This window comes from Malus sylvestris, chromosome 15, assembly GCF_916048215.2.
Source record: "Malus sylvestris chromosome 15, drMalSylv7.2, whole genome shotgun sequence".
In the NCBI taxonomy this organism is placed as follows: domain Eukaryota; kingdom Viridiplantae; phylum Streptophyta; class Magnoliopsida; order Rosales; family Rosaceae; genus Malus; species Malus sylvestris.
Window position 1 is genome coordinate 17291259 of NC_062274.1, and position 22403 is coordinate 17313661.

The window sequence follows — 22403 nt, forward strand, 5'->3', positions numbered from 1 at the left end:
CTACCAAATGTTCTTTTATTTGATAAAAGATATACAATTTGAAACGAAAAAACTAACTAACAATAAAGTCTTGCCACAATACATGAGTCAATCACAATCAGGTTTCGAGCTCATATCAAAGCAAGTTGTACCACACACTTACATAAAGCTAGTAGAGAAAACTATTCCTCAACCAATGACAAGTTAGTAAAATTGAAATTGAAGTTTGGACAATTGAAAATTAAAAAAGGGAAAAACCTATGGAGGACTAAATGGCAATTGATGTAAAGTTTAGGGATATGTTTGTGAAATTGTGATGGTTTTAGGGGCAAATTTTGGATTTTAAGATTTGTCGTAGCAATGAAAACGTGCGAAAAGAGTTGCGGCTGCGCACGCCATTCATGTTTTTGTCTGGCGGGAAAATCGAACCGGCCCCAAATTAAGCGTACGGAGAAAGCTTCTCTCTTTACGAAAACCCTAATTAAGAGGAGTGTCACTTCCAATTTCTCCGATTCTCTCCGCCCACCTTCCACTTCCGTATCCCGTCATTTCGCGGCATTTCTCTCCATCGATTAAATCCGATCAAATGACGGTTCTTAGGTCCTGCGACATTGCCTCCCCCAAAACGACGCCGCCTAAGTCCAAGACTCGGCTCAAATTAGAGCCCCCCACGCCAGCCCAGACCCACGAGTCCCCCACTCCTCCACCTACCACTTCGACCTCCTTCTCCTACCAACCCCGAAACCCTAACCCTAATTTTGGCCCCAATCCCCAAAAAGGATCTCTCGGGTTGGGCTCCGGTTCGGTCCCTGTCTCGGGAGGAGTGATGCGGCGGCGGAGTATACGTCTCGCTTCCAAGTCTCCGGGTTCTGCCGAGATGGTGGCCAGAGGGGGCGGCGGGGAAGAAGGTGACGATCGTGATTCGAATGGAGAGGTGGGTTTTAATCTGTTTGGGAAGAGGATTATGGTTTCGGGAGTTGAGGAAGGGACTGAGGAGTTGAAATTGGTTTCTGGAGGACAGGAGAAGGTAGAAATTGAAGAGGGTAAGAGGGGTTTGGTAGAATTAGGGCTGAGTTATGATTTAGGGATTTTGAGGGATTGCGGTGAGAAGAAAAGGAAGTTGGAGATCGATATTAATTTTCCGGCTTCCGAATGTGAAGGGGAGGATGGAGCGTGTACGCCGTTTTTGAGTCTGCGGTCAGGGAAGAAAGTGACGAAACGGGGTGTGGATGGTGGTAGTAATGGAGCTTTGGTGATTGATTTAGTTGCTGATGAGCATGGTACCGTGACGAGGGAAGATGAAGTTGGAAGAGGAGAGAGAGCGAAGAGAAAGTTGGGGGAGAGTGGTTCTGTAGTCAATGGTGTCGATGTGGTGGAGTTGGATTCGGATTCGGACTCGGACGCGGAGAGGGCAAGTGAGAACGTATTGAAGAGTAGTAATCCAAAAGGGAAGATGAAGTTGAGTGATGTGATCGAAGATTTCAAAGGCGACCCGACTCCCAGTGAGAATGGTACAGAAAAGGGCAGAAGGAGATACAGCAGCAAAGAAAAAGGAAAAGGGAAATTGGTTGGAGAAGCGGTTTTATCGAGTGGTAACGATGAAGTTGAATTGGGTGTGAAATCAGAAGTTTTTAGTTCAGTTGACAATGTGTTTACGGTTCCTATTCATATAGGAGATAATGTAGCAGTGGACAATGTATTTTCGTCTCAGATTCATATGGAAGAAAATGTTGCATTGCACGATCAAGGACAGGTAAATAACAGTAACACTAATACAAGAGAGAATGTATCAGATGGAAACGTATACATGGAGCGGTTTCGCGAAATAGCTAGGCGAAATGCAGCTCGATTTGCATACTTTTCTGCTGAAGAGGAACAGGTGAATCATTTGCCTCCTGATGCTGAAGTGGCACAGGATATCGAAGATTGGCCTGGTCCCTTCTCTACGGCCATGAAAATTATTAAGGATCGAGCAGAAAAAGATGTGCAAGTGCCCTCTAACAAGACCAAACAATCATCAGTGAATTGGGTTCCTAAGAAGTTTCCAGATCGTCCCCTCCCAAAGATTTTGGTCCCCTCACTGCAAGATCTGTGTTTGTTGGTTCTCGCTAAGAATGCTGATGCAATTGTTTCACTTGACCACGTGGCAGATGCTTTGAGGCACCGGCTAAGTCAGATGCTTTGTGATTCTCGAAAAATGAACAGTCATTTATTCGAACTTTTTGTTCAGGGATCTCCAACAGAGGTTCGGTTACGGGATTGCTCATGGATGACAGAGGAGCAGTTTAAAGACTCTTTTCAGCAGTGCGACACCACCAATTTAACAGTATGTTCTCTTATTTTGGTTGAGCTTCTGTTTTGCATGTATAATGTTTATTTGTATCCGGTGCACGTGTGATGTGTCAGGTGAACTTGAAATACTTAGTTTCTGAGTCAACGGACAAGCTTGCTATGTATGAATGCAATTATGGTTCATAGGTAGTAGATGAGTATGCTCTTATTGTATTGTGATACTCATTTAACTGAACTGAGCTTTTATCCTGAATAGTTAGATTCTGCTTCTTATAGTACTGACACTCCTGTTAACTGGGAGCGGTGAGAGAGAGAGAATTCATATCTGAATGTAAAGAAGGATGGACTGATCATAATTCCTGTGTTAGAGCTTTCAGTGTCGATTTTGTTACAACAAGGATGTGGTGGGAAATTATTGGTGCTGAAAGTCTACTTTGTATGGTATTGATGCTTCTGAGCAAACATATTTTTTCATGTTTCCTGCGCTATCCTGATAAACGTAGCTTAGCAACCTGCATTTAAAAAAGGATTAATGGCTCACTGGAAGCCTTTTCTGTTGTTTTATCAGTAATATGAAAGTTCATTGTTCATTGAGTGTAGACTTCCAGCTTCTTGTCTAGTAATCTGAAATTTTTTCTCTCTGGTGAAATCAGGTGCTACAACTTGATCAGTGTGGGCGCTGTATGCCAGATTATATATTGCATTCTACTTTAGCTCGGTCATCAAATTGCTTGCCTAACCTAGTCACTTTATCCCTAAGTGGTGCGTGCCGTCTTTCGGATATTGGGCTTGGTGAACTTATATCTTCTGCCCCGGCACTAAGATCTCTAAACCTCAGCCAGTGCTCTCTTCTCACTTACTCGAGTATTAGCACTTTAGCTGATTCATTGGGATCAGTTCTGAAGGAACTTTATCTAAATGATTGCCAGGGCATTGATGCTATGCTTATGCTACCAGCACTCAAGAAGCTTGAGCGTTTGGAGGTTTTTTCGCTAGCAGGCTTTGAAAATGTTTATGACAGTTTTATTAGAGAATTTATTACAGCTTGTGGTCACAGTTTGAAGGAGCTTGTTCTGACCGATTGTGTGTAAGTCTTTCTAACACAGTGTGCAACTTTTGCATTGAATTCTATGTTGTTTTTCTACTTACGCGGGGTTGCTTTAATTTCGTGCAGAAAATTAACAGATTCTTCTGTGAAAGTGATAGCTGAAACCTGTTCGGGATTATGTGTACTTGACCTTGCTAACTTGAACAAATTGACTGATTCAACTTTAGGATATCTTGCAAATGGTTGCCGAGCAATTCAAACATTAAATTTTCGTCGGAATCCATTCAGGTGATTTCCTAATGAATAGGTTTAGTTTTACTCTTTTCCATCAGAGTAGATATGATTATTAGCTTGTTTTTGCTAGATTATTGCAATGCTAGTACTTCTGTTTAGACAGAATGCATATGACTAATTAATATGGTATGAGAATAAATGGAGTAGTTCCATGTGCGCTGACCTTTGATGAATTTTCTGGGTTGGATTGTCGATCCCTATTGAATCGATAATAGAACCTGCTATATTTATATTATTATTTGCTGATGTGATTTTAGTTTCATTTTGGTGCTCACACTATAGGCATTCCTCTGAGTGATAAACTTACAGAACAATCTATTCCCTGTGTAACAGTGATGAAGCCATTGCTGCATTCCTGGAAACTTCTGGAGAATGCTTACAGGAACTTTCAGTAAATCATATCCAGATGGTAAAACTTTGCTCTCTCTCTCTCTCTCTCTCTCTCTCTCTCTCTCTCTCTCTCTCTCTCTCTCTCACTCACACACACACACACTCACATCTTGTATAAGAACAGGAATAGAAACATTCCCAATGAATTTGTGTGTGCACCCAAACTCACTCGCACTCACACTTTCGATAATGTATATGCATGCTAAATTGCATGAACCAAAGTTGGGGTTTGACTGTGATAATCTGCTCGCCACTTGTTTGAGCAGTAGGCTTGATGTTGAGTGAGACCCTGGTCTACATAGCCATAACTAGTTGCTCCTACATTATAATATGGATTGGGTTCATTTCAGGTCGGCCACAACACAGCCGTATCACTTGCCAAACGGTCAAGGATGTTGCATACCCTAGATCTATCATGGTGCCGGAATATTACAGATGAGGCCCTGGGTTTAATCGTGGACAGCTGCCTATCACTGAGAATACTAAAACTTGTTGGATGCACCCAGGTACGTACAAACTGTGATCGGTGGTCTAATTTTGTATCGTGTCTTGACAATCTGTAGCATGATAAATAATGTTGAATGGTGCTGGTTGCAGATCACAGATACTTTTCTGGATGGACACTCAAATCCAGAGGTGAGAATCATTGGCTTGAAATTTTCTCCAATACTGGAACATCTCAAGGTCCCCAATCCTCACGAAGGTCCATTGCGTTATTCCGCCGTCTATTGAATTTAGTCCCCTGTTCGGGTCATTGTCACAACGACTTTCTGAGCAACCGGAGCTAAGTGAAATTGGCCATTAGATGTTCGACATATTTATGAGTCATTTGTAATCAAACTTGACTTTGATAGACGAGGAAGTGGAAATATGGATATTTTGGTGGGCATTTCATACCAGTCAAGTCGAATGCCTTCTTCCCTGCTCTTTCGGAGATATCTGGTATTTTCAATTTTCAACAACCCAAAGTGTCATTTCATAAAAGTATTATATGAGCATGGTAAACGTTAGCCGTGTAGAAAAATTAGTAAAATGTGAATAAAATGTAAAAAAAAAAGTGAATAAAATGTTAAAAAGAACGTTGAAAAAAGTGATTATATTCTTCTTAAAAAGCAAAAATGATTTTTGAGTTCTTTTTATTTTCACACATTTCTCTCTTAGACATATTCTAACCCTTAGAATAAAACTCAAATTTTAGGTTTTAAACCTACCTCAATTTGCTCCAACCTTTGGGCTTAATATGAGTTTTAACCAAAAACTCATTTTTGAGACAAATTTAGCCTAAAATTCCCCGAGTTAGTGAGTTGGTCCATCATATATATGTAACTTTATTTTTGTTTTATATTTATAAATTCACTAAATCCAACGGTTGAGATTTAATATGATCAAATGAGATCTAACGAGTTTCATGGTGTCATTTTAGTCATGGTCCGAAATGCCGATAATATCGGCGATATATCGCCGATATTATCGGTTTTTAGGGGAACTGATTTTTTTTTTCAATATCCAAATGGTTTTCGGGATAATATCGCGATATTATCGAAATTATCGATAATATCGGACCATGACGCTCAGAGAAGAACGCCGGAGCTGTAGAAGCTCCGGTCGACTGTAAAACAGGACCCTAGACTCCAATCTAGGTATGAAAATGAAATAGAAGACGAGATGAACGTTTTTATATATGAAGTTTGCCGTTAAACTGTCAGATGTGTTCGGAAAGTGAGTCGACACGCACGGCCTCGCCAGAGTTCGCCGAGTTGCAGAGACGAGAATGAGAGGGAGAAAGATGAGGTTGTTGATGATGATGGGTGTGCGTGTGTGTATATGGGTCTCGGACCCTCGGTGCAGATAGAAAGGAGAGAGACGACGGCGGCGACGAGGGAGAAGCAGAAGCCGATATGCCGATGTGGGTCTCTGTGCGTGTGTGTGGGAGTGGGAGAAGGATCGAGAGACCTTGGGTCTCTGTGCGTGTGTGTGTGTGTTGGAGAAGGATCGAAAGACGTGGGAGATCTGTGTTTGTTGTTGTGGCCCGTGGAAGAATGGAGAAGGGGGAGAAGGGAGATCAGAGTCGGAGAAGAGAAGAGAGAAGGTTCGAGAGTCTGAGAGAGAGACTGTATGCGTGTGAGTGAGGTGAGTATGCGTGGGTTGTGTGCGTGTGTGGTGTCATGTCGGTGTGTGTGTGTGGTTGGGTCATCTCATCTGAGATGCCTGACTGATTTCACAATGTCAATAACTTTTTGCAGTTTCAGACCATGGACATCAAATAATACTGCTTTTATAATGAAACCGTGTCCGTGTGCCACTGTGAGTCCGTGATATTCTTTCACATGCAGAACAGTGTGCCATTGTCTATTATATTCTTTCACCATATAAGAGGTGGAGTATCACTATCAGAGGCATTCAGAGCATTTTCGTTTCATTTTATTTCCCTTACCATTTTCAAAGCCATTCCAGATCCATTCCAAAGCTTGAACACAACCGGTTCCATATTTAAGGTAAGTTTACAAACTTAAATTTATATTATTGTAATTTATACAACAACAAATAAATTTGTGTGGACTCGTATGTTAATTTTTTTAAGTAATTAATACTTGCATGTTAATTTTTGTAAGTAATTAAGTAATGTTAACAATTACATGTTAATTTTTTTAAGTAATTAAGTAATGTTGTATAATTATTCCCTAGGATAATTTTAATATGTTTAATGTTATTTATTATTTTATTTCCCTTACCATTTTCAAAGCCATTCGAGATCCATTCCAAAGCTTGAACACAAACGGTTCCATATTTAAGGTAAGTTTACAAACGTAAATTTATATTATTGTAATTTATACAACAACAAATAAATTTGTGTGGACTCGTATGTTAATTTTTTAAAGTAATTAACACTTGCATATTAATTTTTGTACGTAATTAAGTAATGTTAACAATTACATGTTAATTTTTTTAAGTAATTAAGTAATGTTGTATAATTATTCTCTAGGATAATTTTAATATGTTTAATGTTATTTATTATTTTATTTCCCTTACCATTTTCAAAGCCATTCGAGATCCATTCCAAAGCTTGAACACAAACGGTTCCATATTTAAGGTAAGTTTACAAACTTAAATTTATATTATTGTAATTTATACAACAACAAATAAAATTGTGTGGACTCGTATGTTAATTTTTTTAAGTAATTAATACTTGCATGTTAATTTTTGTAAGTAATTAAGTAATGTTAACAATTACATGTTAATTTTTTTAAGTAATTAAGTAATGTTGTATAATTATTCCCTAGGATAATTTTAATATGTTTAATGTTATTTTAGGTTTTTTTATCAAATTGGATTATTATTCATTAATATTAGGTTTTTTTTTATTATCAAATTGGATTATTATTCATTAATATTGGGTTTTATTATCAAATTGGATTATTCTTCATTAAATTGGATTATTCATTAAATTGGATTATTATCAAATTGGATTATTCATTAAATTGGATTATTCATTAAATTGGATTATTATCAAATTGGATTATTCATTAAATTGGATTATTATCAAATTGGATTATTATTCATCACCATGTTTTATATTAGGATTATTTTTTTATCAAATTGGATTATTATTCATTAATATTAGGTTTTTTTTAATTATCAAATTGGATTATTATTCATTAATATTGGGTTTCATTATCAAATTGGATTATTCATTACATTGGATTATTATCAAATTGGATTATTTATTAAATTGGATTATTCATTAAATTGGATTATTATCAAATTGGATTATTATTCAGCACCATGTTTTATATTAGGATTATTTTTTTATCAAATTGGATTATTATTCATTAATATTAGGTTTTATTATTCCATATTATTTGTATAACTACTTAAATTTTTACAATCATTTTCTTTACTTCGTATTTAATTCTTCTGTAGAATAACTTTATTATTTAGGTTCTCTTATTTTATCAAAAAATAATTGTCTAATTTTCATGAAAAATAAATATAGGTACGTTTAAGATGTCCAGTGGAGTTACTAAACGTGATCCAGCTTGGGAACATGGAGACCCAATAGACGGAAACAAACATGGCACAATTTGCAAATATTGTGGTCGGGTAATGAAGAGTGACGGAGTGACACGACTTAAGTACAATCTTAGTGGATTAGATCCAGCAAAAAATGTCCAACGATGCGATAATGTCCCCCCAGAAGTGTAGGCATTCATCAGCACATTATTAAAAAATAAAAAACAGCAGAAGGAAAAGATAACACATGGAATGGAAAATATTCGAGCTGGGCTACGAGGAGAAGTCATTGGCCAAGCGGTTGACAGTGATGATGATGACGATGAGGACGAATGTGATGATGACATGGGACCTGAAGAACGACGCAGTTTGAAACAAGCATTACGTGCCTCCAAACAGTCAGCATGGGAAAGAGAACACCTTCATAAAATTCCTAATAGACCACAAGGTTCCGGGACAAGTGGTGGTGCACAACTGAGACGGGGAGGCAGTCTTAGAGAATCACAACCAACACCACCAATAGCCCCAAGTTTATATAAGTCATCCAAAGCACGTCAAAAGAGTGTTTGGAGTTATTTCACTGGAGGTAATGTGAAGGAGGGAATGAGGCGTCTAATTAGCAAGTTCTTTATCTATGAAAATGTCCCTGCTGAGAAAGCATCATCACATCATTTCAAAAATATGGTAGTGGGATGTCAACAGGCCGGTGTTGGAGTACAACCTCCCACTCCCTATGAGATAAGAAACAAATATTTGGATATAGAGTATAAAGACATTGGCGAGTATGTTAACAAGTTGATGTCAAAGTGGGAAACTAATGGTTGCACAATCATGTGTGACGGATGGACTGGCCCGACCAAATTGTCTATCATAAACTTCATGGTATACTCCAAGGGAAAGACAATTTTTTCGAAGTCTGTTGATGCTTCAGACCATATAAAGAACTACAAGTATATTTACAAATTATTGAGGGATGTAATCATGGAGGTGGGAGAGCATAATGTTGTCCAAGTCGTGACCGACAACGGTTCTGCATTTGTCAAAGCTGGAAAAAAGTTAATGAAGCATCATAATGTGTTTTGGACATCATGTGCAGCACATTGTATTGATCTCATGTTTGAGGTAATGGGGAAGAGAGAGAATGTTGCTACTGTGGTCAAAAGAGCTAGAACGATCACAAATTATATTTACAATCACGGTTGGTTGTTGGCAAAGATGCGTGAATTTTGCAAAGGAGAAATTATTCGTCCAGCTACCACTCGATTCGCCACCAACTATATTGCATTAGACAGCCTACTTAAGAAGAAAGCAGGGTTGAAGCAACTATTCACTAGTGACGATTGGGCCAACCACAATTTCAGCTGCTCAAATACAGGTCGTATGGTGGAAAGTATAATGCTTGATCATGCTTTTTGGACTCAATCAGAACATGTGTGCCAAGTGTTTGAACCTCTTTACAAAGTTTTACGGATCGTTGACACAGAAGTGTATCCTACTATGGGGGCAGTATATGAGTTGATGCGTGTAGTGAATGATGAATTGGAAAGAAAACATGGTGCAAGGTGGGTCATAAAGATAATTGAAGACCGATGGTATAAAACATTATACCACGATTTGCATGCAGCAGGTATAAATTATGTCATAATTTGCAATTCATTTCTTTAGTTGCATAAGTTTTATTTCTCTTATTAAAGTATGTGTTTCTTTGAACAGCATATTATTTGAATCCTCGATACCAATACAGACCCGGTGTTGGAGATGATGGTACCCTTATACGTGATGTACATAATGTACACTCTAAATTAGACCCTGCATCACCAGCAGTTGGCCAATTTGGAAATGAGGTACACAATTACTTAAATTATAATAATTACTTTGTTGGATTAAACTAACACGATTTATTGAATTCAGCTAACATGGTTTAAAGATGCAAGAAGAACTTTTGGAGAACCAACATCAATTGCTGCTCGAACAACAATGTCTCCTAGTGAGTGTAAACATATTTCACTATAAGTTTATAATAGAATTTGTTCGAGTTATTAGGCTTATCAACATTGTTTTTCATTGTAGCTGAATGGTGGATCATGTATGAGACCGATGCACCAACTGTGAGAAAGTTAGCAATCAAAGTATTATCACAAACAGCTTCCTCATCTGCTTGTGAAAGAAATTGGAGCACATTTGCACTGATACACACAAAGCAAAGAAATAGGTTGGCTCATAGCAGGTTGGAAAAATTAGTTTATTGCTACTACAACATGAAGCTTCAAATTTGAGATAAGGAAACAGAAATAGATCATGTCGACTGTGGTGACCCACTAGATGTGTTTGATATTGTTGGTGAAGATGATGATACAGAAGGTAACCAACTTTATCAATGGATTAGACCTCTTCATTTAGATGATGATGAAGGCAACCCAGCTCCTAGAGTTGCTGAGAAAGCACGTAATGAAGGGATAAATGTAGAAAGAGTATTAGATGAGGAGGTGGGATCTAGCAGCGCTGACTCTTTGGACGAACTTTTACGCCCAAGACCAAGAAACACTGGAATTCCACCTTCTTCCAATCCTACACAATCACAACATCGTGCTGATACTAATGATAACTCTAGTACAAGATCAGGAGACTCACCTACCACCGGAGGTGGGAATGATGAAGGATACAGTGGAGTTGGAGGTAGTGGTGGTGGATATGGAAACTATTATGGACCACCTCCTGGATTTATGAGCCATTTCACTGGTGAGGCAAACTTCACGCATGCAACACAGGATGATGACCATGGCAGTAGGCGGGTAGGACCAGGAATTGGTGCCATAGGGAAGGACTATACTAATAGAGAAAGAGGGAAGGGGATTTTGTCAAGTCATGAAGATGACTCGTTATCTAGAACTTCGGACTCTGTTAGAGTGGGAAGTAGTAACTATGGTTATACTTATAACCAACCATTTCCCTACCCTTCATATCCCATTCCTGTTGGGATGGAATCGAGCGACTCATGGAAACAATCCCAGACTCAATCTTCAAATGATTTTTCTTATGGACAACCTCAACCAATCTCGGATCCATATGGGTGGCATGTTAACAATTACATGCAAAACTATTTTGGGGATTTATCATTTGATAACTACTCTTCACAATACACTCACTCTACACATAGAGATGATGAACATAGTGAAAAATTTGAACCTCATAGGAACTCTATGTGGTACTAAAGTGTAAAATATTGTACTAATTCATTATATATAAATGATTATGGTGTGTTTAGACTTCTTTCATTAATTACTACATATTTTATACACTCACAATGTTTGTCAGCTCGCTATATAATCAACTTGATAATGTTAAATCCATCATGCAATGCATTTCCTTCCAATTTTTTATGATAAACTAATAGATAATTGACTAAATAAACATCCTGCAAAGTTTCAATAAAAATTTCCAAGTTTTTCTTACAATTTCCGTGGTTTCCATGTAATTTTTATCGATATCGATATTATCCCGATATTTCCATCGATATTTCCGTGTTTTCGGACTACCGATATTTCCGATATTACCGATATTTAATACCTTGATTTTAGTGACTTTTCAATATTTTTTCATGTGTTTCATATTCTTTCATAGTGTTCCACAAGTTTCATTGTGTCAGTTTAGTGATTTTTTGACACACCCCGACCCGAAAAGTCCAATTGGACTCCGAATCGAGTTGTACTGGCCGACACTCGGAGGGTGACGAAGCCATAAAGTGTAGTGCAGTGGAAAAAGAATGTGAATAAATTTAAACTTAAAAGTGCATAAACAAAAGAGTGTGCGAGTGAGCGGGATTGCTCCCATTTCACACGTGATGGTAAAACATAAGAACAATACAGTAATTAGGGTGAGGGTTATACCACTGAAGATAACCATCTCCTATGATTTTCCAAAACCCTCGTTTACACGTAAGCCCAGCTACTAAACCTGGAGGGGCGAAAAACAAAGTTAAGTGGGTCAACAAAACAACCTTTGTAAGGAAAACCTTTATTTTCGAACATACTAACCCCTCGCTGTAAAACAAGTATAGTTTCCTTAAAACATACTACGTAAGTATGTAAACAATCGTACAACAACAATCTAACCAGAAATATGCCAATTCATGATATATCAAATGCCACAGTAATATAATCATGTGATAATCAAGTATAGCTAAGTGTTCATCCATCTAAGCTGACACACGAGTTCGAACAGATAATCTCTAACACGAACAGGACTGGGTGTAATCAATATGCTTTAGTACTACGATCACGTGAAGACTCGTGCAGAAACACGTCACATACAAGTCGGATTGCCTAATGCAATCTGCCCAACAAGACTGACACCTAACTTGGATCCAAGGCAAGCAAACGGTGCGATGTGAACATACACATGAAAGATTGGCCCTGGTCCTGGGGCGAGTACTAACATCGGTGCAGCAAGATGAGCATGTACAAATATGTATGAATGTCATAACAGTAATATCCCAACCATATAGCAGCATTTATCACATTTAATATCACAATAACGAATACTTGGCAATATAAACGTAAAGGTGAAGTAGCTACGCATTTAGGGAAACTATAAATATGTATAGGTATAAAATAAACTGCCCACTCACCTGGAGTCAGCACTACAACTCCCTAGCACGAATATCAAGGCATCATGAACGATCGGCGCCTAGAACAATTATCAAATCACGTCTCAAAATTCTTATTGATAGAACATGTAACTTACATAAACACATCCCCAAGGATGTTCTAGAATGGTTTGAAACCCATTGACCAAAAGTCAACCGTCGGTCAAAGGTCAACGATAGGGTCCACAACCCTACATAACTCGATCTGGAAGATCCATATCTCGGATTTTCGATCTGTAACTTCCAAAGATCCACATTAAGCTTCTAGAACAACATCCTAAAGTTTTGGAACGATCCAACGGTCGGAACGTCAATTCATGCAAGGACCCCGTGGCGGCCAACTAGGTGGTCAACTACGAAACTACATTTAAACATTGTAATTTCACTAAACGGATGTCAAATATGAAATCGGGGCATCCAAATTAGTCTAGGAAGACCAGGTGGGGTCTCGGCCCACGAGCTGCCACGGTTCGTCGAAAAATTCCACTATTTCTAAAAATTCTCAAATTTCACATAAATGTAGATCTCAATGAGAGGAACAACTTTCATACTTGCCACAAAGTCCAAAAACCACTATGCTGTTTGGTGCAGATGTGCTGGTGAGAACGCATGGTTCCCCTTAAGTGGGGTGGATTGTAAGATCTTACATAAACCAACGCATAAAGGGTGATGTGTCTTATATGTGCATGCTCCCCTCCCTATAACACGAGGCCTTATGGGAACTCACTGGTTTAGGATTCCATCGGAACTCCAAAGTTAAGCGAGTTTGGGCGAGAACAATCCCAAGATGGGTTACCCACTGGGAAGTTGCTTGTGAGTTCTCAGAAACAAAACCGTGAGGGAATGGTAAACCCAAAGCAGACAATATTGTGCTACGACAGAGTCGAGATTGAGATGTGACATTTTTCAATATTTATTGGTTAAAATGTTCATAAAATTAAATTAAGATAGTTTACATAATTTTTTTTTTTAAAAAATTACTTTAAGAATCCTAAATTTATTCTTTAATAAGGAGAAAATATATTTTTGAGTTAAAATCTAAATTTTCTTTTAATTCAAGGTTGAAGATAGCCATAGGTTTTGCAACCTATTAAAAAGTGAGTGCGGAAATTTCGGGGCAATAATGAGGAAACAAGTAGGAAGCAACCTTGCATGCATGTTGGATTTTGCAGTCTCATCTCATAATCTAATGACTGTCAGAGTCTCATATACTCTGACTCACCTGGTTTCCATTTTTAACAATTCTAATGGGAATCAAGGCTTGCTTAATCGCTTGGTCATTTTGTTTTATCTGGAATAATTAAAACCCCAAAAGAGACAGAGTTCAGAAAGAAAAAAAAAATAGGAAATTTTAACAAATCACTCATGTTACTCTTCACTTTTAATGAGTTTTTTTTGAACTTTTTGTTAGTTTTCTTAAATAAAATAAAAAATAAAACAAAGCAGTAAAACAGAAAAGAAAGAAAGAGGGGGAAAGAACATACATTTCGTGTTCTTTACGGGAAGACCAAGTCAAACAACGCATCCTTCCTCTAATATTTAGAGTCCTCGCAGAACCAGACGAGAATTTGCAGCAAAAAAAATAACACACAAACAGCACTGAATCAATGGCACTCCCAAACAGTAGAACTCCAGAATTGGCACTTGATGTCGAGGGGAATCACACTACCACTAGTCATTATCTCACAACTGGTGGAAACCAAACTGGGTCTGCTCCTACCCAGCATGGCAGTGATGGTGAAGAAGGTAAGCTGCTAATTACCTATGTTTTGGTTTTGGATTATACTTTTACTGCATGTGTAACACTCAATAATACTTAAAGATGTCATCTTCTGAACCCAGAAATGCTTATGGTGGGAAAATGTGAACTTGGATTACTAGTACTACCTACCACTGTACTGTGCTACTGCTAATTTGCTAATTACCCATGTTTTTATTTTACTTTACTGCATGTATAATAAGCAAATCACACAAAAATCTCTTTTGTGAGGTGGGGTTTTTTTTTACTGAACCCAGTAAGTGGTTTATGTAAATATGGTGGAAAAAAAAAAAGTGAACTTGGATTGCTACCTGTTGATGCACAAAACCGGATGGTCTTGGTACAACGTAAATACGACCGTGAATCTGCAAGTAATGTAAATAACACAAGATGTATCGTGGTTCACCCCAAGGTTTGGGCTACGTCCACATTGAATATGTATTTCTCTGAGAGTATTTGTGAGAGAAGGAGCTCTGTAATTTGAGAGCTTTGAGAGGGGGTGAGAGGCTTCGGGTTTGTGAGGGTGAGGAGGCCCTTTTATAGAATAAGGGCTCCTCCCCTAATTACATATTTGCCCATTCCTTTATTACATAATTACATTTAAGTCCCTCGAGTATTTATACGAGGTCTAAATACGAGGCCCTAAATATGGTATAAACAGTAGTCCCCCAAGTCTTCAGTCAAGAGAGTCTTTTGGCTGGAGACTTGAAATTCAATCCATGTGTGGGCCGAAGTAACTAGATGTTGTCTTGAACTGATGTTCGATGTAAGGCAGTGCTCAATCTGAAATGATGCTCAACCAGAAGTAGCACATGCTGCGAGACTGCTCGGCTTGTGGCTTATATTGCCTTGGTTGGCTTGGCTTGTGGCGTTTGAAGGTGAGGGAGTCCCTTTTATAGAATAAGGGCTCACTCCTAAATACATAGATGATGGGCTAGAGTTGATGCTCTCTAATGATGGTGAGGGAGTCCCTTTTATAAAATAAGGGCTTGCTCCTTAGTACATGAATAATGAGTTATGAGTGATGCTCGTGGCGAGGCGGTTGCTCAGCTGATGGTGTTGCTCTCTAATGATGGTGAGTGAGTCCCTTTTATAAAATAAGGGCTTGCTCCTTAGTACATGAATAATGAGTTATGAGTGATGCTCGTGGCGAGGCGGTTGCTCAGCTGATGGTGTTGCTCTCTAATGATGGTGAGTGAGTCCCTTTTATAAAATAAGGGCTTGCTTCTTAGTACATGAATAATGAGCTAGAGTTGATGCTGCTCTAATGATGGTGAGAGAGTCCCTTTTATAAAACAAGAGCTCGCTCCTCAATACATAAATAATGGGCTAGAGTCCCCCAAGTATTTTTCATGAGGCCCAGTTGAGGCCCAATATATGGTACCTAATGTAGTCCCCCAAGTCTTCGGTCAATAGAGTCTGTTGGCTGAAGACTTCAAATTGAATCCATGTATGGGCCGAAGTGGCGGTTGTTCGGAGGCGGTATTTGTATACCTTGCACTTAAGATTTGTAAGTGAAGCTTTGAAGCTAGAGCTCTGTAAATGAAGCTTTCGAAGCTGGAGCTTTTGTAAATAAAGCTTTTGAAGCTGATTGACATGAGTGATGCTCATGAATGTTTATGTTGATTGACATGAGTCATGCTCATGGATGTTGTCATGAGTGATGCTCATGAATGTTAACATGAGTGATGCTCATGAATGTTGACATGAATGATGGTCATGAATGTTTATGTATGATTGTCATGAGTGATGCTCATGAATGTTTATGTATGAATGACATGAGTAGTGTTCATGTATAATTTGGAGTACTAGGCGTACTTTTGATCACCTGGTTGGTGGCATGAAGGAGAGTACGGGTTGTACATTTCATCACCTAGTTGGTGGCATGAATGGCTAGTTGCCAAATTAGAGTACGGGTTGTACATCTCATCACCTAGTTGGTGGCATGAATGGCTAGTTGCCAAATGATATTAGAGTACGGGTTGTACATTTCATCACCTGGTTGGTGGTAATAGCAGCGGGTTGCCGAATAATTGTGGAGTACTGGGCGTACTTTTGATCGCCTGGTTGGAGCTTTTTTGGGCTTATGGGCCTTCGCCCTCCACAACATGCCAGCCCATTTATTTTGGGCTTTGCCTTTTTTTTTTTTTTTTTTTTTTTTTTTTTACCCTCTGATGGGGTTTATACATATTACCCTCTGATGGGGTTTATACAGATGTCTCCGAAAGATAATAAATTACATCATTCAAAAATAAAGGTTTCGACAGTTACAGATCGTTGGTGCTTACTGCACCTACTGCGTACTGGGCCTCTCTTTCTGTCTCTGTCATGCATGTGCACCCAATTAATCATTAAACTTAACACTTTACCGTTTGTCCCTTACCACTTGCGATCCTGCTCATTCAAATCATAATTTCTCAGGTTTTATTCTTTTTTTCTGCTTTGTTCCCCCACTGCTTTTCTGCTTTTCTTGGTCATGGGGTCCTCCTACTCGAGCACGTTCTCACCATTTTTGTTGTTGGTGGTGTTACCCTGCTCATTCAAAACTTAACCAGACAGCAAAATATCTTACTCATACTCCCATAGTGGGAAAGCATCAGAGATATCATAAACTGCTTGGAGGTCGGACACGTAATGATGGCAACATAAATGGAGTCTTGTTCATGGGTGGGACACGTAATGATGACAAAGTAAAATAAAAAAGGAGGAATCTTATCTCAGTGGCAAGCCCATCATTCTGTCATTTGCAAAGGTTAGGGTCTCATCTTTTTTCATGGAGCATCTGCCACTAAGTCAAACCGCTCACCGAGTCATCCTTCACTGTTTTCTCATACAGCAATTCACCGTCCACCGAAAAATTCACTCAACGATGGCTCCGTCGAATCACGACGGATCTTATTGAATTTAGCCACTGATCTGCTCGCTGAGTTCAACTGTCGATTTTGCTTGTTGGTTTCGAACCTCCTGACGCCACTACCACCAACAATCTGATTCCTCTGCTGGTTCATACCCGAGGCTGAAATCCAAGTAGGTCCGGTAATTTTCACCACTGGGCTGCTGCTAGAACTCCATCTCCGCCTCAGAAAGCCCCACGAGCCTGCAGCGGTACCATTATACTGATTGACAAGCTCGGCCGGTCATTATCTTCCTCTCCATTGGTGGCGAAAACTGGAGAAGTGGGAGAATGAGTTGGAGAGGAGAAAATGGGATCAGGGGAGGAGAGGAGGGTATGAATAATGGGCTTCCACAAGATCTCCGATACCCAAGGTTGAGATCCAAGTAGGGTCGGTAATTTTATAGCAGCATATGGGAAAACCCGATTGGGGAAGATGAACAAGCGCGACCCCAGAGGCGAGCAACAGTCATTTTGCTTTTTCTTTCATTTCAAAGCAATTTCTTTTTCCTCATCCTCTGCAAATTCGGAAACCACTTCCCACAACGCTTCCACAGCAATCGCAACCTTTTTCGAGCTCCTCTAATGGCGTCGGCTGCTGCTCGCGGTCCTGCTGGACGATTCCGATGGGATGGTTTTGAGAGCGGTTTCTGTGATGCTAGTGAAGTTGTTGGGCATCAGAAGCTTGATGGGTAGGTTTGCCTGATGTGGTATTTTCAGCGTTGCAGACAGAGCAGAAAGAATTGACGATAGGGAAAGCAGAATAGGCGACTTCAGTGCAGGTCAGTGAGAGGAGGGTCTCGAGGTGGAAGAGCAAGAGTTCTGCCTGGAGATAGCGATAGGGTTTGTGAAGAGGGAAAGAGAATGAGGGGTGGAAGGAGTTGTTTGACCTGCTCTTGACGCTCCATGGCGGTGCGGGTTCCCAATCATTGGGATTAGCAGTGACGACGTCCGTGTGACAGCCAACGAAGGACAAGATCTTCCCAAGGACTTCTCACTCTCCTTTGCGCGTGTCGCCTCTGCTGAGGTGGCGAAGAAGGAGAACTTGACTTGGTCGGTGCATCGACCCGATGCGATATTCGGGTTTTCCTCTTAGAGCATGATGAACATCATTGGCACGCTGTGCGTGTACGCCGCAATATGCAAGCACGAGGGGAGGCCACTGAAGTTTCCGGGAAGCAAAGCGGCGTGGATCTGTTACCCAGTGGTGTCAGATGCGGATTTGATAGTAGAGCAGCACATACGGGCGGCGGCAGACCCGTATGCGAAAAATGAAGCGTTTAATACAACCAACGGGGATGTGTTCAAGTGGAAGCATTTCTGGAACAACGTGGGAGATTTTGTTGTGGTTTTTCTTTCTGGGTTTTGTCAAATTGTTTTCTTTCTGGGTTTTGCAGTGATTGTGTATATAGGTGGAGAAAGAGAGCTTCGTGTAGGTGGAGAGAGAAAGAGAGTTTGGGGTCTGCGGTTTTCTGGAAAAGCCCAAGGAGGGAGGTTCTGGGTTCTTGGGTTGTGCAGATTCACGGTGGAGGTCAAAAATTGAGAGAGAACCGACATAGCTTTTTGTGTTGTTTCCCACAGACGGCGCCAAATGTTGATGCACAAAACCGGATGGTCTTGGTACAACGTAAATACGACCGTGAATCTGCAAGTAATGTAAATAACACAAGATGTATCGTGGTTCACCCCAAGGTTTGGGCTACGTCCACATTGAATATGTATTTCTCTGAGAGTATTTGTGAGAGAAGGAGCTCTGTAATTTGAGAGCTTTGAGAGGGGGTGAGAGGCTTCGGGTTTGTGAGGGTGAGGAGGCCCTTTTATAGAATAAGGGCTCCTCCCCTAATTACATATTTGCCCATTCCTTTATTACATAATTACATTTAAGTCCCTCGAGTATTTATACGAGGTCTAAATACGAGGCCCTAAATATGGTATAAACACTCCCTATCACTGTATTGTGCAGCTGTTAATTACCCATGTTGTGATTTTACCTCTATTGCATTAATCGCACTTAAAGATATCATCTTTTTTGTGGGGTGAGGGTTTTTAACTGAACCCAGTACATGATTCATGCAAATATGGTGGAAAAAAGTGAATTTGGATTACTACCTGCCACTCTACTGTGCTGCGTCCAGTGGAAATTGGGAAGAGGCTAGCAAGTTTCTGGACAATGATCCTCATGCTGCAAAAGCTAGGATCTCGAATTTATCAATGACTGCACTACATGTTGCTGCAAGCGAAGGGCACTCCGAATTCGTGGAGAAATTAGTGAAACGCGTTCCTAGGGATGTCCTCGGAATGCAGGATGAAATGGGATTCACACCACTTCACTATGCTGCAATAGGTGGAAGCCTGAGGTCTGCCAAGGCTTTGTTGATAGAAAATCTAAAGTTGGCACAATGTGTAGATGCCGAAGGAAGAACTCCGCTGCTCCTAGCTGCCACCTTGGCTTCTGAGAATAAGGAGTTGGTGTGGTACTTTTTGTTGGTAACTACAAATGAGGAGCCTGGTCATCCTTTTACTGGCCACTGGGCTGCTAACCTAGTCAATATGCTTATTGCCTCAGGTTTCCATGGTAAAAACCACTCTTGTGTACAATGTGGAACAACGTCGTTCCTTTTCGCTATCCCTATCATTATAATTTGATTGATTTATAATTTTCTGCAACAGAAATTTCACTGTATGTGCTTAATAAATATCCTGAGTTGGCCATTGCTAAAGATAAAGAAGATTGTACTGCTTTGTATGTTTTGGCAAGGAATCAATCAAACTTCCTTAGTGGCAGCAGGCTTGGATTTTGGGAAAGCTGCATTTACTCATGTTAAGAGCCTCATCCCATTTTTCGACTTTAACATCTTCCCATTCACTTGTTCAATTTTTTTTTTTTGTACTGATTTTTAAGTGGCTGCTTATTATTTTCCATTTTGGTTTCAGTTCTCCCTGTTGAAGTGGACTCTATACCATCACACTCAGTGAGAACCTATGTGGCTCGCCATGGAAGTGTCCAAAACCTTCAGACAATGCCAACACCAGAACAGTATGGAGGTCAGGATTTGCAAATTCTGTATTAATTATTCTCAGCTTTTTATCATATGCGAAAAAGGAAAATGTCGATTATGAGATTTATCTCTGTAGTTGCGCAACCTTTGATGATATCAAGCAAGTTTCTATCTTGAGTATCATCTTTTAGAAGGATAAAAGAAAGGAAAAATAGGGGGTTGCAGTGAAATAGATATAATTAGTCGTACTGTTGATTGAAGTAAAAGTATCAAACTTAGTGTATTTCTTAAGAAAAGGGTTTTGCCAATCAACTTCATGGTTTTAAACTTTTAATGATCAATTAGAGGTGAAACCGGCTACGTAACTCCGAAAGGAATTGTCTGGTATCAATCTGCAACATTTGACACTTCTTGTGTAATTTTGTTCTCTGCTGCAGTTCTTCATGGGTTAAGAAGAGTACTTTTTGGAGCTATTAAACGAATAGGTATGATCTCTTGTGTAATTTTCTTCTCTGATGCAGTTCTTCATGCTGTATCCTTTTCACTCAGCATCTTTCACATTTTTAACTTGCAGCACTAGCTAGTTTCACGCAACTCCATGATGCAAAACTTAGACATCACTGTGCAGTTGAACTAGTAAAACGTATTTGCTCACAACTTTCACAGAGGCATACTTCTTGGCGGTTCAATTATCTTTTGAATTCAGATATCATGCAGATAGCCACTGTAAATGGCATAGTTGAAATTATAAGTATGCTCGTAGAATCTTTTCCAGATCTAATATGGGTTCGCCTCCTCAACAACCAATATTTGTTACTCAACTTCGCTATTGAACTTCGACATAAACATCTTTTTCGTACTGTGTATGATAAGACTGCACGAAGTAAATTAATGGCTGCTACACTACTTGAATCGGGGGGTTCCATCTTGCATCTGGCAGCAAAGTTGGCTCCTCTTCCGCAACTCTCATCTATTTCCGGTGCAGCTCTACAAATGCAGAGAGAACTGCAGTGGTTCAAGGTGTTTGCTCAGAAAATTTCTCAATTGTTAGTATACACACATTTTCACATTCTTAATAATTCTTTTATTCTGTATATTTAGGAGGTGGAGAAACTAGTTCACCCCTATTATAAGGAGAGCCGGAACCAAAACGGAGAATCTGCTAGAGAATTATTCACCAAGGAACACAAATTATTGGCTGAGAGCGGAGAGAAATGGCTAAAGGATACGTCAAATTCTTGCATGCTCGTATCAACTCTCGTTGCCACAGTTGTGTTTGCTGCTGCTTTTACCGTACCTGGAGGTAACGACAACGAAGGAGCTCCAATTTTCTTACAGAAGAAGTCAGCCATATTCTTGGTGTTTGTTGTTTCGGACACAGTAGCTCTATTTTCTTCATTAACTTCCCTTTTGATGTTTCTATCAATCCTAACTGCGCGTTATGCTGAAGAAGATTTCCTAGAGTCACTACCAAAGAGGTTGATAATAGGTTTGGGCACTCTCTTCTTTGCTATAGCCGCGACGATGGTGGCATTTGGTGCAACACTTTCGATTGTGCTCAGCAAGAGATTCAACGGGGTTTCCGTCCCTATCACCTTGCTGGCAAGTTTTCCGGTGACTCTTTTTGCCCTGCTGCAGCTTCCCTTGTTTATCCAAATGGTCCGATCCACATTTGGACAGAGTATCTTTCGCCCTAAAAAACTTGGGTAATCCGAAGGACAGATGGAAGAAAAGATGTGTGAACTTGTGTTTTGGCTGTGTTTTTATGCGTACTGATCAGTGATGAAAGGCAGATTCTGCATTAGATAAACCTATAGCATGCTGCAGATGTTCTATATAAAACTTTAGGACTTTGTGTAATTATGTGTGGGACATATTATTTGTGCTTCAGGACTTAAACCTCCTTAGGGCATTGTTCGGAATTTATTTTGGAAAGGCTAAAATGTTGTATAAACGATTTTCCTTGGCCATTGTACATTGTTTGTGAGCCATTGGCACCCTCCTCCCAATCACAAACCAATTCTGATCTTCTTGGAGGAGGCCGTCTGCGGCGGCAGCGAGCACTGCAACACTGCCGCTCGATTTGGAGCTTC

At 39.7% G+C, this 22403-nt stretch overlaps 3 protein-coding genes across 3 annotated transcripts; all 3 read left to right on the top strand.

Annotated features, from left to right (window-relative positions):
• Positions 1–399: 399 nt before the first annotated feature.
• On the top strand, positions 400–4939 carry LOC126604694 (uncharacterized). The gene is made up of 6 exons (XM_050271982.1): positions 400–2305; positions 2925–3358; positions 3446–3607; positions 3947–4022; positions 4354–4509; positions 4601–4939. Exons 1-6 carry the CDS (start codon positions 566–568, stop codon positions 4733–4735), a joined length of 2703 nt encoding a protein of 900 aa, XP_050127939.1. The 5' UTR covers positions 400–565; the 3' UTR covers positions 4736–4939.
• A 2984-nt stretch (positions 4940–7923) lies between these two features.
• On the top strand, positions 7924–10290 carry LOC126602739 (uncharacterized). Its single transcript, XM_050269625.1, has 4 exons — positions 7924–9641; positions 9728–9858; positions 9926–10001; positions 10085–10290. Exons 1-4 carry the CDS (start codon positions 8267–8269, stop codon positions 10288–10290), a joined length of 1788 nt encoding a protein of 595 aa, XP_050125582.1. The 5' UTR covers positions 7924–8266.
• Positions 10291–14165: 3875 nt separating this feature from the next.
• On the top strand, positions 14166–22313 carry LOC126604713 (ankyrin repeat-containing protein ITN1-like). The gene is made up of 7 exons (XM_050272010.1): positions 14166–14405; positions 19404–19886; positions 19982–20131; positions 20246–20356; positions 20748–20795; positions 20885–21330; positions 21412–22313. Exons 1-7 carry the CDS (start codon positions 14267–14269, stop codon positions 22018–22020), a joined length of 1986 nt encoding a protein of 661 aa, XP_050127967.1. The 5' UTR covers positions 14166–14266; the 3' UTR covers positions 22021–22313.
• The last annotated feature ends 90 nt before the right edge of the window (positions 22314–22403 follow it).

Excerpts from the sequence above, each read along its gene's own strand:
- LOC126604694 (XM_050271982.1), top strand. The coding sequence starts at position 566 with ATGACGGTTCTTAGGTCCTGCGACATTGCCTCCCCCAAAACGACGCCG. Across the intron at positions 2,306-2,924 it reads GCGACACCACCAATTTAACA|GTGCTACAACTTGATCAGTG; the intron begins GTATGTTCTCTT and ends TGGTGAAATCAG. Across the intron at positions 3,608-3,946 it reads TTTCGTCGGAATCCATTCAG|TGATGAAGCCATTGCTGCAT; the intron begins GTGATTTCCTAA and ends CCTGTGTAACAG.
- LOC126602739 (XM_050269625.1), top strand. The coding sequence starts at position 8,267 with ATGGAAAATATTCGAGCTGGGCTACGAGGAGAAGTCATTGGCCAAGCG. Across the intron at positions 9,642-9,727 it reads CCACGATTTGCATGCAGCAG|CATATTATTTGAATCCTCGA; the intron begins GTATAAATTATG and ends TTCTTTGAACAG. Across the intron at positions 10,002-10,084 it reads TCGAACAACAATGTCTCCTA|CTGAATGGTGGATCATGTAT; the intron begins GTGAGTGTAAAC and ends TTTTCATTGTAG.
- LOC126604713 (XM_050272010.1), top strand. The coding sequence starts at position 14,267 with ATGGCACTCCCAAACAGTAGAACTCCAGAATTGGCACTTGATGTCGAG. Across the intron at positions 14,406-19,403 it reads TGGCAGTGATGGTGAAGAAG|TGAATTTGGATTACTACCTG; the intron begins GTAAGCTGCTAA and ends GGTGGAAAAAAG. Across the intron at positions 19,887-19,981 it reads TATTGCCTCAGGTTTCCATG|AAATTTCACTGTATGTGCTT; the intron begins GTAAAAACCACT and ends TTTCTGCAACAG.